General features: G+C 34.9%; 1 protein-coding gene across 9 annotated transcripts in view; it reads right to left on the reverse strand.

Moving 5' to 3' along the window:
* Positions 1-18,160, reverse strand: part of PPFIA2 (PTPRF interacting protein alpha 2) — a 472,979-nt gene that overhangs the window by 39,942 nt on the left and 414,877 nt on the right. For 2 of the 9 annotated variants that reach the window (XM_029205877.1, XM_029205878.1), the window contains one exon: positions 7,555-7,563. The exons of the other annotated variants lie outside the window; for them this stretch is intronic. In XM_029205877.1, the coding sequence (XP_029061710.1) occupies positions 7,555-7,563 (9 nt within the window). The remainder of the gene's footprint in view (positions 1-7,554; positions 7,564-18,160) is intronic. 9 annotated transcript variants of the gene reach the window in all.

An 18,160-nucleotide genomic window follows, 5' to 3' on the forward strand; every position in this document is an offset into this window, starting at 1 on the left:
TGTGAGAAACAGGCCAGATTGGAGTGGATGGCTGGATTTTACTCTAGGACTGTGTGCTACATGATGTTAACTCCAGACCTGCTTTTCCTTAACCCAAGGGCAGTTTTTATTATGTAAAGAAATGCATTGAAATTCTCAAAGCAATATTACATTTAATTCTTCTCTATTATAAAAAAAGTCTGCATTATACAGAATTTATAAGAGACATATATCTGGGCATATTGGCTTGAGAGAGAGGCACTGTTAGAAAAATAAAGCAATATGGGTAATGCTCTAATTGTTGGAAATCACTGATTTTAATACATGATGATTTCCTAACATTATTAAGGGCATGTATAGCATTAATTTCATGGGGCCATCGTTGTCATTAGATATTTTGAAGTCACTGTCAGAAAAATATTAGAAATACTAAATATAAAGCTGATTTGGCCCAAACAGGCATTTTGTATATACTGGTGCTCTCTGTCCGTCCAGTGCATGTGTAGAAATTTATGCATTCTCTCTGTACCCCAGATTCAACCTTTTCAAAGGTTCAGTGACAGTTCTTCCAGAGCGATGTCATGATCACATTCTCCAGTACACATCTGCCTCTGAAATTACTGTCTTTCTATTCAGGCCTAAAGAAACATTTTTGCCTCCCTTCCTTCCTTCCTTCTTTCCCTCCATCCTTCCTTCATCCCTTCTTTCCTTCTTTCTTCCCTCCCTTCTTTCCTTCCCTCCCTTCTTTCCTTTCTCCCTCCCTTCTTCCCTCCCTCCCTCCTCTCTTTCCTTCCTTCCTTTCTTTTAGACAATCTAATATTTAACCATCCTTTCCCCTCAAATCGCTTATACATTACTATAGTTATGGGCATCCATTTTTGTTTTAAGTTTTAGACCAGATTCAGTAGCACTTCCTTCTAGAGGAAGTTTCAGGTACAGGATTGTCATTTCCTGTGTGGAAACAAAAAAAGAAAAGTACTAATTGTAAGGGAAGGTCATTTTGAATCAGAAAAACTTCTGAGTCAATGAGTATTTTCAGGGAACACATTCTTGTCTGCAATAAAGAATACCATTAGATTCCCTCCAAAGGCCTCAGACTCTCTTGATAAGGTGTCAGTGCGTTACTGTAAATGGAATGTGACACATTAAGAAGGCCCAGCACTTGGGGAATGCTCACGTGTGTGAGTAATTGGCAAGTTCATACAGAAATGTGCAGAGGGCAGCCTGCACTTGCCTGTGCCTGATCTGAAGACAGGAACAAAGTGTGGGCACCCTAGTAATGTCTAGACCCAAGGATTTCTAGATAAAGGATTGAGAATGTCTAAAAATGTAAATAAATCAAGGGTATTTTCCAGGCTTGTAGCTCCTAAATACTAATCCAGACTAATTTAAGCAAGTATGATTTTGCTTAAATGATTCCATCCAAATAGAAATGTCTGGCTCCTCCTTTTCAGGTTTTATGTCTTTCTCCAATTATTTCAGTTTTGACCTCATAGGTGGAGTATGCTTACATTTCTAAGCTCTGTTTCCTTCACACTAAACAATATTCACACACCTTCCGGTCTTGTCTTCCCACTCACTTTATCTTGATTTTCAAGACACAACAAAAATAACTTCCTCTCAGAAGCCATCCTACCCTGGACCCGGGGGAAATATTTACTACTTATTTTTATAGGCCCCTTAGTACTAAACAATTTTCCCTAGAATATCTTTAACATTTTATTGAGTCAGAGATTTTAGCCAGTTTTATTTTTTGTTTTGAGGACAAAAAACAGATACATGGTAGGTCTACAAAAATCTAATGACTGACTGCCAAACCTAGTCTGGGGGCATACAAAGTCCCTGTTCTTCTACCCTTACAGTTTGGGAGAACAACTTGTAAATCAACAAATTCAATAAGATGATAAAACTCTGAGAAATGAAATTCATTAGTTACTCAAAAATTCATAAACTATGGGGGCAGGAAAGTCTCCTTTTCCATATTTTTCCAGTGTGGATGGTTCATTGCTGTCAGTGAAAAGAGACTTTATTCTCAGACCACTTAGCCTAGGATGCTATTTTGGGACTGCCAATTTGCAACATGACTGTCTAAATACCATAGGGTACCATTTCCTTTGTCACTCAGACTGGCCATTTCAGTCACCCTCCATTTAATGCCTGTCAATTTCCCATTCATACTTTGCATTTTATCTTTTTTCACTGCCATTATTCTTTTTTCTGTCTTTTAACTGGCCCCACTCTCCAAGCTTCTTACCCTTGCAATTCACTGCCATGAAAAAAATCTGCTGTCATGGCAAAGTAGGTAATACAGTGGGCTCTGAAGTGGGAATGCTTGGGCTGGATTCCTGGTGCCCTCCCTTCTTAGCTGTGCATCCAAAGACAAGTCACTTTACCTTTTTGTGCCTCAGTTTCCTCATCTGTAAAATGAAGTTGATAACAGTACCTACCTCAGAGGGTTGGTATGAGAGTTGAATAAGAAAATATATGTAATGTGATGACGACAACAGTGACTTGTATAAAGGAAACAGCCAATACGTGAGCTATTTATCATTGCACTATCCTCTGAAAACCCTTCAATGGTTTCTCGAATGCCTAAAGCATAATCCTTAACCTGGATTACAAAGACTGAAATCGGTTTAGTCTTGATTTTCCTTTCTAATCATCTTTCCTTATTTTTCACTAGAACTGAAAACCTACTTTGGCAAATAATATGAATAATTCCATCTTTGAAAGTACCATTTTCCAGAGTTGGTACGTTCTTTCTCTTCTTCCTCCGCTATCAAAATCTTACTGTTTGCCTAAATCATGAAACTTCCTTTTATTTTTGATCATCCCAGATCCCACAATGACTTTTTTATCTTTCAGAATCTGGAAACTCATAGTGTCAGCATTGCTCATAAAGACTATTGATGAGCAACACATACATGGGCCTCATCTCCCACCCAAGACTAAAGCCCTGGAGATGAGAGTTTGCTCTTCTACTGTACCATGCATTTTTCTTTGCAGGATCTAGCCAAGAATATCTTTTGCAAGATTGCTATTTTGTAATCCATGAACTCTCAGTGTTGACAACAATCCAGGATCCTTGATCAAAGGGCAGCTTTTAAGTATTCTATGTCCTTGTTAATATCCAACTACTTATTACATCTTAAAAAGAAGTAAGAATTTCGCTTACCTGTTACACAGATTGGCTGCAGGAAGAAATAAAAGTGCCCTCTCTAACATTAAATATGACATTTTGTAAATTGATCAACTATTACCAAAGCTTTTGTTCAAATTCTCATTTGTAGATCATGGAAATGAACTCCCGGAGTCTGCCTCTCCTTTGGTATTCCCTACCTCTCATCCTTGTTCCAACTTCCAGAAAGACCTTTCTAAACACAAATATTTTTGTAAGAGTTGCCTGCTTAAAAATCTCCCCCTTGAGGTTTTTAAGCAGGCAACTGAAAATATAGGTCAAATATCTTAGTTCAACTAAAAAGACCCTTGGTGATCTGGCCCTTGGCTATCTCCCAGCTTCTTCTGCTCAAGCAATACTGAAATACTTGCCATTTTCCAAATACCTCATTCTGTTTTACCCTCTATGACTTTGTATATGCCTTTTTCTTCTGCCTAGAGCATCCTTCGCATCATAATTGTGACAAACTCACACTTATCTTTCTGACAAAATTTATGCTTTATCCTTCCTGTTAAGATGCCAAGACTTTTCACAGAGAGAATAAATTTTCTCTTCTACAAAAATATTATAACTTGTATATACTCTAGTTATTGCACTTACTATACTTCTCATTTAAAATTTAAAATTGTATTTAAATGTAATTAAATAAGTTGTATTATAATTGAATACAGTGAGTACTATAATAGAACTTTATCTAATGTGCTCTCTTATTCATATGAACCACCTCAAATCTTTCTAAGATATAATATCATGGTTTGAAAGACCAAAGTCTCTCTATGCAGGCAAATTAGGGTTTAGAGCTCAGATAATAACAGCTGACATGCATATATCACTTACTACGTGTGAAGCACTATCCTCAGTGCTTTATGTGTGTAAGTCATTTAATCTTCACAACAATCCAATAAGATACATATCGATACACATTTGCAGATGAGGACACTGAAGAAAAGAGGCCGCTTGGAGCACAGAGCTGGTGAGTGCAGAGCCAGAATCTGAGTGCCAGCCACCTGGTCACACAGTCAGCCTCTTAACACCCCACACTATCCTTTAGCTAATTAACCTCTCTGAACTTTTCATAACCGTAAAAGGAAGAGAGTAACAACCACCTCTTTGTTAGAATTAAAGACAATGATAGTTTTCCACCTTTATTTCTCTCCTTTTTTTTCGTTCATATTTAGGCATACATTTATGTGACTTCCTGGCTAATATAGATAGTCTTTTCCCCCTCACTATCACACATTTCAGTCCTCAACCCTACAAGAGAAAAAAAGAGCTATGACTTTTCTTTTCTTGCTGTTCCCTACTACAAACAGGCTCTGAATCTTGGCCAGAGGAAGGAGGTTACCCCCATTTATACAACCAGGATGGAAAAACTGAATTTGTTTCCGTTCAATTAATTTTGTATTATTGTAATACAAAGTAATTCTCTGGTTGAATAATTTATCTTTAGGGCTTATTTACTTACTGAGGCACACAACAAGTACTTACTTATTGATACAACCGGGAGAAATAAGTATGTGGCTCGATAAGAACCAAGAATGAAATATAAGTCAAAATAATTTGACAATTGAATCTACTTCTTAAAAGTGTAGCACAGAGAATAAATCTTCCCTACATAATATAACAGTAAATTTACATAGACTTCACACCATTATTAATTATAAAATGTATCTTGTTCCAATAAACTTCAACAGTCAAGAGGGTAAATAGAACATGATCTCCTCAAATTTCAACCAGACAATGAGCTATAATCTCATCATTCAGAAATCTATATCTGTTGATCAATTCCATGAAAATTAACATTACATATTTGAGAAACTGTTTGAAATGCTGGTCAGCAAATATGAAGGAAATATGGTGCCACTTCAAATTTTTTAAATTCTGTAAGCTGAAAATGTATATATTAATTAACATAATTATCCTAAACAGAAATATATTACAAATCCCAATCAGCTGCTTCAGGCATTGATGACCTAAGTAAACACAGTTAGCTCCATAAAATTAAGAGTTCCAAATCCGACATTAACAAGGTTCACTTGACTTTGAAAGCACCGCGTGCTGTGATTTTGTATGTGTGTAAGTGCAAGTGTGTGTGTTTGTGTATCCTGTTATGGCACATTTTCACATGTAGTGCATATAAAAGTCCATTATACATTTAAGTAGTGTTTTATTTAGGTTCTCAGAATACATGCTAGGTGGCTTGAAATTATTTAATTACATAAAACCAAAGTTCATTCATGTTGAAACCTTTTTTTCCCCTGCAAGCTACTTGAAATGGAGGGCACAGTCTCAGGAAAGAAATTTATTTGTGAATTTGAGTAGGGGTTTACATAATTTCACTCCTCATTTTATTTTGAATTTAATCACTTTCAAAACCACTGAAAAGGTATAAACACACACATGCACGCACAAATGCGATGGAGCAATACAGTTACTCATGCTGTTATTAAAAACTAGAGGGGCTTGTATTACTTTCCAGTAAACAATTTCACTTTTCCAAGACACTGGGGTTTGTTCTTCCCAGTCCCTTCCTGACTGTACATTGGGGACTTACTGGAGGAACATTGGTAATTTTTCAGGTTTATATGGATGCCATTTAGACTAGATGGCTTTAGTGCTTCATCTAATTTTGAGCCCTCTTTAACTCAGATTTGAAGTTTATAGTTTCTATGCTTCTGAGATTATTCATATCTTCTCATACTCTTGTGAGTATTGGGAAGTTGACAGTAATATTAGAAAGTACACAGAATATGAGTCGGTCACTCAAAAGTATGCAACAAACACATGGGAAAGTTGGGGCTTAAAGTCTTGTCTTCTGATTCCTAATTCAATATTCTTTCCACTTCAAATCTTCCCACGTCTTTACTATGTTTGTACTATCTTCTCCTGACATTTAACCTCCTAAGCTTTCTTTTAGCAACTGTACTAAGGGAATGATTTTGAGGTCTTAAAATGTTTAAATTCCAGGAGCATGTGCAAGACAAGAAATTGAATTTTCCAATTAAGGTAATTATATCAGTTTCTTAAAGTCCATAAATATTGATGCCTTATGAATCTATTATTTTTCAATATTTCATTCAAAAAGGGATGGGGGAATGAAGTTGTATTTCTTGACATTGTTTTCATTATTTCAATTTCCTCATGAAACTTAAAATCATTAGGCCAATAATTCATGATAACATGAAAATAATGCTTTAAAAATCCAATGTCAGAATACCGATTGTTTTTAAAAAGTAAGATCTTACAGCTTGCATTTGGCCAGCATAGTTGAATAGCATTCTAATCACAGCTTACCTTGCATTTGCAAGAACACTTCCTAGAATTTAATATCATAAATTATCCTTACTTAAGTAAATATTGCATTGTTAAATAATTAGTAATAGTAACTATAACTTAAAATTAGAGTAGGAAAAATATAACAAATATAAACCATATTAATGAACAAAGCACATGACCTTTATTGGTATATAAAATATCCATATTGCCAATTAGTGACACTCTCCACAATTCCTGAATAATTGCATCTTATTGGAGCCATTTTACTTGTCCCCTCAAAATGTTTTGCTTTAAATGTAAAAGCAAAACCTCTCTCGATCTAAAGTGTTTTGTAGCTCACCATGTTACCAATGCAGACATTTACACGAAGGTAATATTTTATAATATTATGCATAATTTGTTTTACTTTGAAGCCCAGTTGGTTTTAGAAATAAATAACAAATTCTAAGTTTAGTTCAAAAAGCAGGATTTGAAATTTGAAACAGTAATCTTAGTAATATACCTTTTCAAAGCTTTAAAAATTAACTAGTAGTATAGGAAACAAAAGAACACACAAAACCAAAGGGTTCAGCCAAAACCAAGGATTACTTTGGAATCTAAGTGTAAAAGTCCTTCTGGGGAAGATCCAGCATTTAACCTACTTCATGTACGTGTAGTTCTAGTAATCAACAAATAAACTTATCTCTTGAATATAATGCTGGTGGAAAACCACACAGCACTAGGAAAAACATACAGGCAGTCTCAGCCTTGCAGCACAGTCAAATGTACTCAAGTGGCCTGCAACTATTACTTAAGTCTCACTGAATGTCACACTAACTCCTAGAGAGTGACTTGAGAAACAGGGGAAATGTCATCTGGATTGCCTTTTGATATATGTGTAATAGAACCGAAGAAATTGAAGTGCCTGAAAGGACAACATGATTAATCCTGAATGTGAACAACATTTCTCTGAACCAATGATTCCTTTTATGGTAAGGAAATGAATACACTTCACAACTTTCATTTTAGGTCAGAGGCAGTGCAGCTTGTGTTACAACTGAAAAGAGAAATACTAAAGATAAAAGAAAAAGAGGATGGTGCTGAAAATAAACATGTTCAGCAGCCATTGTGATTCAACTTACCCTGACGTGCTTTTCATGAGATGAAGAAGGACGGATGGAAAAGAAAAGCACACAAATGTTAATGGATACATTTCAATCCAAAGAAAGCCATGGAATAAAACAAGAGCATCATTTCAGATGTGTGGAAGCTCAGATACGAGAAAGACATGGTACTTTTTTTCCTCACCATGACACACATACTCACTGCGTCCAAAAGCATAATCAGGCTGAGTGCAGTTCTAATAGTTGAACAGTAAGTCTGTCTCTTGAAAATGAGCCACTCTGAAACATGCATGACCACATTTTCCCAGCCTCTAGTAAACCCCTGGAGGAAGTCAGGCAGCTTGTTAAAGAATGTTTTTTGCCTCAGGCTACTGTTTACAAATAGAAGCAGTAACTTATTAAGTGGTGCTCAGATTCTCATACAGATTTATAAGCTTACTGTTAGAGCTTAAGAAAAATACAGCAGACTTGGAAAGGCAGCAACTTGAAGAAAGCACTGGTTTGAGGGTCAGAGTGTCTGGATTCCAGTTCACATACATGGTTTCGTCAAAATCACTAGTAGGTTCTGATGTTCAATCTCCTGAACTTAATTTGAGGCAAGAAGAAATTTGTACATTCCAGATCCACAATTTTATAATTCTAACAAGTGCTGTAACAATAATAATTATGTGCCAGTAATCAGATCATGAGAAAGTATAAAAAAATTCTATCACTCTTCTTCCCCTGCCACATGGAATTCTTCCTCCTCTATTTGAACTGCCAAAATAAATGTTGAGCTGTGCTAACTGGGTGTCTTTCAGTAGAAGCATTTATTTATCTGGACAGATGTTCATAAATGTTGCTCTGAGGGAGAAAATGAACTAGACTGGTTCACAAATGCTACGAAAAATCATCACAAAAACGTAGATTTAAATGTAGTGGTTGAAGTAGCCCACTTGTTCCCTGGATAGAATAGAGGCACTGGGAAAATATGGAATTTAAATAATCCAACAAAAGGCCATGAGAATATTATTTAAAATTTTCTGTACAAGCATAATAGATTAATTCTTAGAAAAATAAAACTTACTATAGCTCATAAAATAGAGTCAATATAACAAAATATGAAGCAGAGATTCCTATCTAAGAAATGAGGCAAGTTAGAGAGCTCCCTTTTTTATTGCACAATCATTATAAAGAAAAGCTGGACGTGCGATGCCACACCCTGCACATGCCTCCTCCAAACACATTCATTCAGAGAAACTGTGTATTCTTTCATTAAATGTGCATTTTAGAGAAATGCATGTTCTTTGACCTTAGCTGCAGAACAGCTGTGGCAAGCTCTTTAAATTTTCACATAAACAAAAACATAATTGTCCATACAAATTGGCATCACAATGTCCTAAGAAATTTAAGGCATATTTCTTACATCATATATGCAACATAAAGAAAATTAAGACCCAAAAGAGATACATTCCAGGCGGTTAAAGTGGTTTTCCTGTCAACATACCTGTGAACACTTTGATGAGTTCTGAGAAAAGGGCAATTTCTGTGCTCTTCATGAAAATTGCCAAAGTATTTGGGGCCAGTTATTACCATGGACAAAATAATCTTCCTCAGTCTACTAGCTACCTAGGAATTGCTCTCCAATAAAACAAGTTGAACAAACCTGCACACAGTGGAATATTAATATTTCTCACATATTTATCATTTTTAAAATAGGAAACTTGTACCTATAGAAATACCCTGAATATAAAACATAAGAGAAATGATGAAAATAAACAGGAAACACAAATATAAAGGCATCACTCAAGAAGTATTGCTTAAAGTTCTAATATATATATTGATGTATATGTTATCTGACTTTTCATAGTTTTTATGAACTTTCTTCTCCTCTATAGTCAATTAGTTTAAGAGCAATACTGAGCAGCTATCTCACTTTAGAATAGTAAGTATTTCAGCTCACGACCTTCAAAAAAATACGTTCTGCAAAGAATCGTAAATGACTCTAAGAGAGTTTGTGATAATATATTATAAATTCATATCAGAGGTAATATATATTTGCATAATTTTTTTGGTCTGGATAAAGTGATTTTTCTTCTTATAAAAGTTGATATTCTTTTCTACATGCAGTTATTTACAGGAACATATAACCTCTTATTCTTTCTTTCTACTCCAGATTGTCAAGGTTACGAGACTGGCAAGAGAGATCCTGGTCAAGAATTAACATTTTTCAGTTAAAGACCACTGTAAGTAATAGGCAAATAACAATTTTTCATTGACCTAGAAAACAGGTTTTAAGGTACCCACTAATGAATAAGATCAATCCAGTTACTGGCACAATATTTTCCTTGGGAACATCAGCATACATCCAGACACAAAGAAGAAGACATTATCAACTAACGTCTATCTTATATTCCAAAACAGGATTCTTAAATGTTTAAGTTTCCTCACTTTAATCTTCTAGATCTCTTAATGAATGGGCCTTCGGTTTATAAACTAGCTAACTTTGAATGTACAACTCCATATTAGAAATAACTTACTAAATGAACTCCATATGTGGAATATAGTTGCCTCTTGCTTCTTAAGGTTCAAGTTGGTGACTCAGAAATTTAAAAAATCAATCATTAACACCAGATTGGGAAGTGAACAGGTAGTAACTGAAGTGGAAAAGTGGAATGAAGAAAGGATTTCTTTCAATAGGTGAAACTTGAGAATGTTTAAATGCTGATGGCCACAACACCGAAGAGAGCAGAATTTGAATGTATAAGTACAAGTGGGAAACTGGCACAACGTGACAGACAAAATGGGAAAGGATGCTCTTAAGTAAGAAGAGATTAACCTAGTTTCTGTAATAAAGCAGGATGGGGGCAAGTGTTAGTGTGGATTTGGCAGCAAATAATTCAGAGGACTCAGATTGGTCTCTTTTTTTCTCTCCCTCTGAAGTAGAATGTGAACGCACCTGCAGAAGATGTGGGTTTGAGGACAGTGGAGGTCTCCAACAGAAGTTGCAGAGAGTAGAAAGGAGATTGGTGAGAGAAAAGTACTGGGATTACCTGGCAGTGTTGAATTCCCAAATGAAGCTGGTCCAAATTTCCCTGCATTAATTTTCTCCTGCAGCACAGAGGTGCCCTAATGTAGCCATGGAGAAAGAATATTCATTGGTGGCTGTAGTTATGATGTGGATGTCACCAAATGAAAGAGGAGTGATGGGCTTTAGCAATTTTTGAGTGTGGTGAAATTATGGACATAGAATTTAAGCTAAATAGGGAGAGAGAAGAGGACCAAATGGGGCTGATGCACTGGGAAAGGATAGAAGTTTTTAAAAAGACGATAGTAGAAGTTGATAAAGGGAGCTGAAGGGAGGAGATAGGAAGGAATGATATGCTTGAATTAGTAATTTTCGAACAGGAATGATTTGGGGATGATGACAAGATTCAGAATACAGCATGAGAGGTGTCTGACTTGGAGTAGAGAATGACATTGGAAGTAATGAAGCTGTGAACTTAAAGGTAAAGTTGTGAATGGTTGTTCTATGTGGATACAAGAGCACCCGGGGTGATGGCAGAAATTGCTTTACATATAAAGACAGATGATGGGATACAGATAAAAATAAATAGCGAAGCACATTTCTAGTGATCCTTACAAATGAAAGAAAATGGTTCAGAAGTTTTAAGTATGGCTCATCATCATACTTCTTCAGAAATAATTTTTCTTTAAAGTTAATATTGATTCAAAATAGCTAAAATATTTGAGACTCTTTAAAAGAGGTTAAAAAATCTTTATTCTTCCAAGAATTTTTTTTATTCATTTGCCTAGCAATCATACCACAGTCAAGCCTCAAATTAAAATTTTAAGTATGTAAAATCTGAAATAAAGACATTTAATTGTATGTTCGTGTATATATATATATATATATGCATACAATATAACATATATACACATACATATATATTTTTGAATGAAAAGTCTTTTGTTATAGAACTATGTTTTATAAAATCCTAGCAATAGGACGTAATCAGTGGCCTTCGGCCTTCTTAGAAATGTGGAAACAAGGTAGAGAAGCTTGCTTCTTGAAAGGCTAATTTTAAATAACTATGGGAAAAAAGCACATCTTCAAAGTCCTTATAAAAATTACCATACAGAGCTAATATAAGAGCCTATATTTGTGGAAATATAGAGAATACTCTCTCAATTAAGATGTCAGTCAGCATTATATTTAAATTAACCTTAATTAGTCACTTTTTTTCTTTTAATAAAGGAACTTAATTATCCTTGCTATTAGGCACTAACTTTGAACGTTTTACTGGGATGAATAACATTAGATTGAGTCAAGCACACATTTAAATTTCTTACATAGCTTATTTATTAGTGATCATTACTATTTTTTTTAACATCTTTATTGGAGTATAATTGCTTTACAATGTTGTGTTAGTTTCTGCTGTATAACAAAGTGAATCAGCTATATGCATACATATATCCCCATATCTCTTCTCTCTTGCGTCTCCCTCCCACCCTCCCTATCCCAACCCTCTAGGTGGTCACAAAGCACGGAGCTGATCTCCCTGTGCCGTGCGGCTGCTTCCCACTAGCTATCTATTTTACATTTGGTAGTGTATATATGTCAATGTTACTCTCTCACTTCGTCCCAGCTTATCCTTCCCCCTCCCCATGTCCTCAAGTCCATTCTTTATGTCTGCGTCTTTATTCCTGCCCTGCCCCTAGGTTCATCAGAACCATTTTTATTTTCTTTTAGATTCCATATATATGTGTTAGCATACGGTATTTGTTTTTCTCTTTCTGACTTACTTCACTCTGTATGACAGACTCTAGGTCCATCCACCTCACTACAAATAACTCAATTTCCTTTCTTTTTATGGCTGAGTAATATTCCATTGTATATATGTGCCACATCTTCTTTATCCATTCATCTGTCGATGGACACTTAGGCTGCTTCCATGTCCTGGCTATTATAAATAATGCTGCAATGAACATTGTGGTTCATGATTCTTTTTGAATTATGGTTTTCTTGGGTTATATGTCCAGCATTACTATTCTTATATCAAACTTTGGGATAATATGTGTGGCTAATTATATCAGAAAAACATCAACTTTATAAAGCAACTACACCACTTTGAAATTACCTCCATTTCTCATTCTTAAAAAAAGGTGTTTAATTTGAATATATTTGTTGCTCATTTTGAAGGATGGGATGGGGTCAGATAAGAAACTAATTATTCTCCATGAAAAAATTATGTTACTCTTTTCAGAGTATAAAGAGAGAGATTTTTTTTTGACTCCTCATGGAGACCATTTAAAATTAGATAGGGTACTCAAGGTCCAGCTGAAAGACTGGACTACATACTCTTTAAATTGTGGCCTTATCCCGAATCCTAAATAATTCAGAGAAAACAGGGCTCGGGAAACCTGCACTTTTATATACCACAGTGCTTGGAAAGCTATGTTTCTTCATGTGTGGAGGAAATAGCAGTTTCTACCTCAAAATCTTTGTGAAAACTTAAAGAGAAAATACACGTAAAATGTGTAAACAGTGCCTAGCGTACTGCAACTACTCAGTGTGATTATTAAATATTTATTACATATAAAGTAGATCATTATTACCATTACTATACAAAGGATAAGGATGAAGATGGAACAGGATATATGCACACAGGGAGGCAGAAGAAGTTATAAACAAGAAATAGATATTAAGTATACTAAGAACATAACATGTAAGATGGGAAGTAGAGACAGATAAAGCTGGTGAGATAAACAGGAACCAGATAATATAGGGATTTAGGGGCTATATAAAAGCATTTGGAATTTATCCTAGGGATGCTAGGAAATGATTGAGGGATTTTAGGCAAGTTCAGAAATATGATTTAGATAGATCTCTTTAGCTGAAGTGTGAAGAATGGATTAGAGGAAGGCAAGGCTGGAAGTATAGACATTGTTTTAGTATGATGGCCTGAGAAAGAAAAGAAGAAAATCAACATGCTTGAGAGATTTTAAAGAGCTAGTATCTGGATTAATAGTATAGGGAGGTGACAGTGATCATGTACGCAGGTGCCTAGAGGAAGGGTAAGGACAAAGCAGAACGAGGGGTAAAGGCAAAGCCCAGGTTTCTGGTTTGGTCATCTGGGTGAAAGTCACTGCCCTAGTTCCTGTACCATATTCTTAGTTTTTCGTCTTCTTTATCCACCCAGCTTCTAGTCCTGTGTTCATCTTTTCTGAACATATGTTTTGAGTACCTACACTATGCCAAGCATTGCAAATGTTTAAAAAAAGTGGAGATTCTCTGCATCTAGTTCTTTGAATTGTGTAGAGAATCACAGAATCCCAAGACAGGTGCAATTTAACGAGCATGTAATCCAATCTCTCAGCTGAAATTTGAATCCCTCATTTAATAATTTTGCCACATCCATATGCTTGGCAGGTCTATGTTGGACATAATCATGAGGAACAACTCTCTTTCTAAGCGGTCAATTCTTCTCAGATCTGTGATCGTTAACAATTCTTAGACGCAGCTCAAATTTATTTGTAACAATCTCTCACTTTTGGCCCAAGATTCTATCATGCAGTCAAAAGAATACACCTGATTGCTCTTTTTCTTAGCAGCATCTGGATCCTTGTTGTCTACACTCCACATGTTCCTAATTATTTCTAACACTGCTTGAAGACATGGTTTGGTGTCATCTTGTTATGTTGGTCAAGTTCCTCTGAATATATGTCTGAATACATCTACTTCAAGCCTATTTCCCAGAAATTAACCGAATATCCAGCTATGATCTGGTCAGTGCATAGAGTTTTGGCCTTATCAATTGCTTTTTGGATATTGGAAATCAATATCTTTATCAGGCATTGCTAATTTGTCTATTTTTGGTAGAAACATTTTTCTTAGGAGCTGCAGTTAAATGATATATATCCCCCTATACACAAGTAATCAATATGTATGGTCATGAAGTTGAATGCAGATTTATGTAAATGACCCTATTAAACTTCATCTTGTTAGATTTGCATCTCTCTTTAAAGGTCTTCCTTAAACAAAATTATCTAAAACTTAACTATGTCCTTTAGCTTCATGCTTTCACAAATCTCATATTCGTATTTAAATCAAATATGAAAAGGCTGAGTCTACCGCCTTCTGTTTCACTCAGTCATCATCAATTCACTTATTCAGCCCCTGTGATTACAACGGTCCCACCAGTTATATTTCCATGTTGTTAGTCTCATTTCATCTTATGTTCATTTAGAAAGTAATTGAAATACCTTGCTAAACTCAATATGTGGTATTTCAACAGCATTTTTCCTCATCTACATGTCTGGAAAATGTTTGAAAAGTTTAAGGACACAGCTTATTCTTAAGGAACTCCATTTACCCTGGTGATCAATAATCCACTTTCTTATTGTTCAAAAATAACCTAATAGATGTTTCACATTTATTTTGGGAACTAACAGTGAGGTGACCAGTCTTTAGCTCAGAGAACATCCGTTAAATAAGAACATTAGGTGGCTTTAGGCTTATGACACTTTTCTCATTCTATTCAAAGACCAGAGACTTAGAGAAAGGATCATGGCCACTGAAATATTTAAGTGCAATAATTTATTTTCATGACTGTGTCTCTATAAGCTCTTTGAAGAGTGGAACTGTATAATTCAAATATCAGTAGTTTCTAACACAGTTCTTGGGACATAATAGGCACTGAGTGAATGAGTGAAAAGTTATCATTTGCATGTTCCATTAATCCAGGATTTACTTCAATCAAGACAAACAATATGGATTTTAGTTTTTAGAAAAGGAGGTCATTCTTCTGGTACATGTAACTATCTTGAGTTTTCACTTACTATTATTAATTCTTATTTTATTCTTTTCATTTTCATGGACAGCAAATATGGAGACTATACAGGGCTTCTGGTTCTATGTACTCTGTAATCTATTAACATTGCACTGTAGGTTCATAAGAGCAGCCCTATTTCCTCCATGTTTTCTTCCTTCCTCCATATGTGTGTGTATATATATATATATATATAAAGAGCACATTGGTTTTCCTCAGATTCATTTTTCCTAACAAATTTCAATGGATTTTGGCCTTTAGCCTTTGGCTATTAGTATTTTTTAGGTTCAAGAAATTCTTAGAATTGTCCATGGCTGGAGCTTGGCAGGGCTATCCATGATCAGATGGTAAGGCAATGATAGCTCTAGCTCCTCAGCAGAGTGGACAAACTTCTGGAATTCCAAGTAGGAAACTGACACATTTTCCCAGATAAATATTGAGAACATTGGGTTTAGGTTCTGAAATATTTCTACTTTTATTAGAGCTTTTTGAGTTGGTTGCCCAAGAGTGTTCCCCTGTAACCATGTCTGTGCTAAATGAACTCTTGACTATAACTAATTGATCCAAGTACAAATATCTCTTCTACATTAGGCCAATCAGATTCTTTCACCTAAGAACTTAAAAATGTGAAAAAGAAAAGATGAGTTCTTGACAACACTCTAGAGAAGTATTTCATAATCTGTCATAGTTGAAATTTTAGAGTTGTCCTGGCACTGTTGCTTCTGCAATCTCTGAGATACTCTAATATCCTACCAGTGAATTCCCCTTTTTGTTTTGTTCAGCCAAATTTAGTGCCTATAACATTCTTACAAAATATATTTTTGTGGGGGAAGCAAAGACATTTACCTTCCATATATATGACCTTACTTACATGGGAAAATGTATTCAAAGCTTCTAACACATGTCTTACAAATTAACCTCTGGAATACAACTCAGTTATAAGTTTAACTTGGCACATAGGCACTTAATAAATATTTATTGAATGAAAGAATGTTGTGGAGTTTCTGTGATACCTTTAATGATGAGTCTTTTCAGTGACATTTATTTTGCTTAGAGATATGAAAACTCTGAAACTTACAAATGCCAAAGATTAAAAGTGCCAAGTCTCAAAACACATTGATGTCTATGCACTGAAGAAGACCCTTAGGATTGCAATGGAAATAAATTAACTAAATCTATAGAGCTTCGCTTTTAAGTCTTTGAAGTTCTAACATAAAGATTCATCGGTAGTGATTAACTGTGACTGTTATGCTCCAAGGATAAAACTACTTCTCTGGAGGATGCTGCCGATAGCTGAGTTGGAATGTTAATTTCATTTTAGTGATATTGAAAAATTGATTTCAAATACGAACTCCATATTCACTTAGCAGTGATATCCATTCAGGAGAACATAGCAAATCTAACATATAATAATATATTACCTATATTATAACTAAAGATTGAAAATGATATATTAGTCAGTATATTAATATTCACATGGTATCTTTCAATTTAGTCTCAAGATACAGAAGATTTCAACATGCATATGTTTTAATAAAAAATTACACAGTGTTAAAATGCAGGAGAAAAACATTAGCAAATAAAAAATGACACAGATATTTCAGGATTTGTATTTCTGGAGCTAAGTAACCATTCACTGGGTATTCTGTCGATTTTAATACATTCACTGCCTATCAAGGACTGTCGTGAGAGTTAGACAGGTGTATTACTACTGAAACAGACAACTTCATCTTTAATCTCATAAGTCTCTAAAAATAAGCTTCTTAGAATCAAAGTTAAGTCTAGAAATAAAAATCTTTTAAGTCAATACATGTAACACAGACGAGCCTAACAAGTCTTTAGATTGAAAGTATGAAATAGAAAAATGAAACATAAAAATCATTTGAATAGAAACATACTTATGACACTTTTGAACCTCGAAGATAAAGGGAGAACTCAAACTTTCAGGAGAGAGAGAGAGAGAAAGAAAGGAAAAAGAAATCCTATATGTTATACATAAAAGAATGACAATCAATTGACATTAGACATAACTGTAAGCCAGAAGAGCACTATGTTTAAAGTCTTGAGGGAAAATTATTTTGAACCAATACTTTTACAATTTTCAATTAATTTTATGTATAAAATATATTTACAGATCTTAAGAAGTTTGTCATAAACCTTATCAACACATTTCCAGAGATGGTGATATGGGAAATTGGCAGCTAAATATGTTCCAGGAGAAAAAATAAGGTAAGAAATCTGAAGAGATATTAATACAAATATATTGATACTTCTAAAACTCTTTTTTAGGCAAAGATGCTAATGACATAAAATTTCATTTTCTTCCTTGTGAGTTCATAGTTATTGATTCTAGAGTAACATATTTATGGAACCATAATATTGTAGATGTTATTTTCAAGGAGAGATGGGGCTTATACTTTCACATCTTGGAAACCTATGACTACCCAGCTCTTTCTGTGTCAGGTAACTTTATCTAATTTGGGGGTTCAGTTTTAGGAACCTCCCTTTTTCCCATATACCTAAATCATGTTCTATCAGCTGTGTCAGTAATAAAGCTGACATTTTGATCTCTTATTGTCTGACTCCTTTGTCTATTACCAAATAAATTCTAAACTTTGGCAAAGAACAGAGTTTCTATTTACTGGGTATTAAAATACCCACGCCTAGATTCTAAGTGAAGTTCGGGGAGTTAGGGAGTTAAAGAATATTCATAAATTGAGGTTCTTGGTGGGCCAGACCATGTACGTTTTTGACCTTGCAGTAGCTTCTATTATGCTGTGCAGTTACTTTTTGGAGTTGTGTGGTTGATTTTC

This window comes from Monodon monoceros, unplaced genomic scaffold (assembly GCF_005190385.1).
Source record: "Monodon monoceros isolate NGI ecotype Baffin Bay Population unplaced genomic scaffold, NGI_Narwhal_1 Super_Scaffold_6, whole genome shotgun sequence".
Lineage (NCBI taxonomy): Eukaryota > Metazoa > Chordata > Mammalia > Artiodactyla > Monodontidae > Monodon > Monodon monoceros.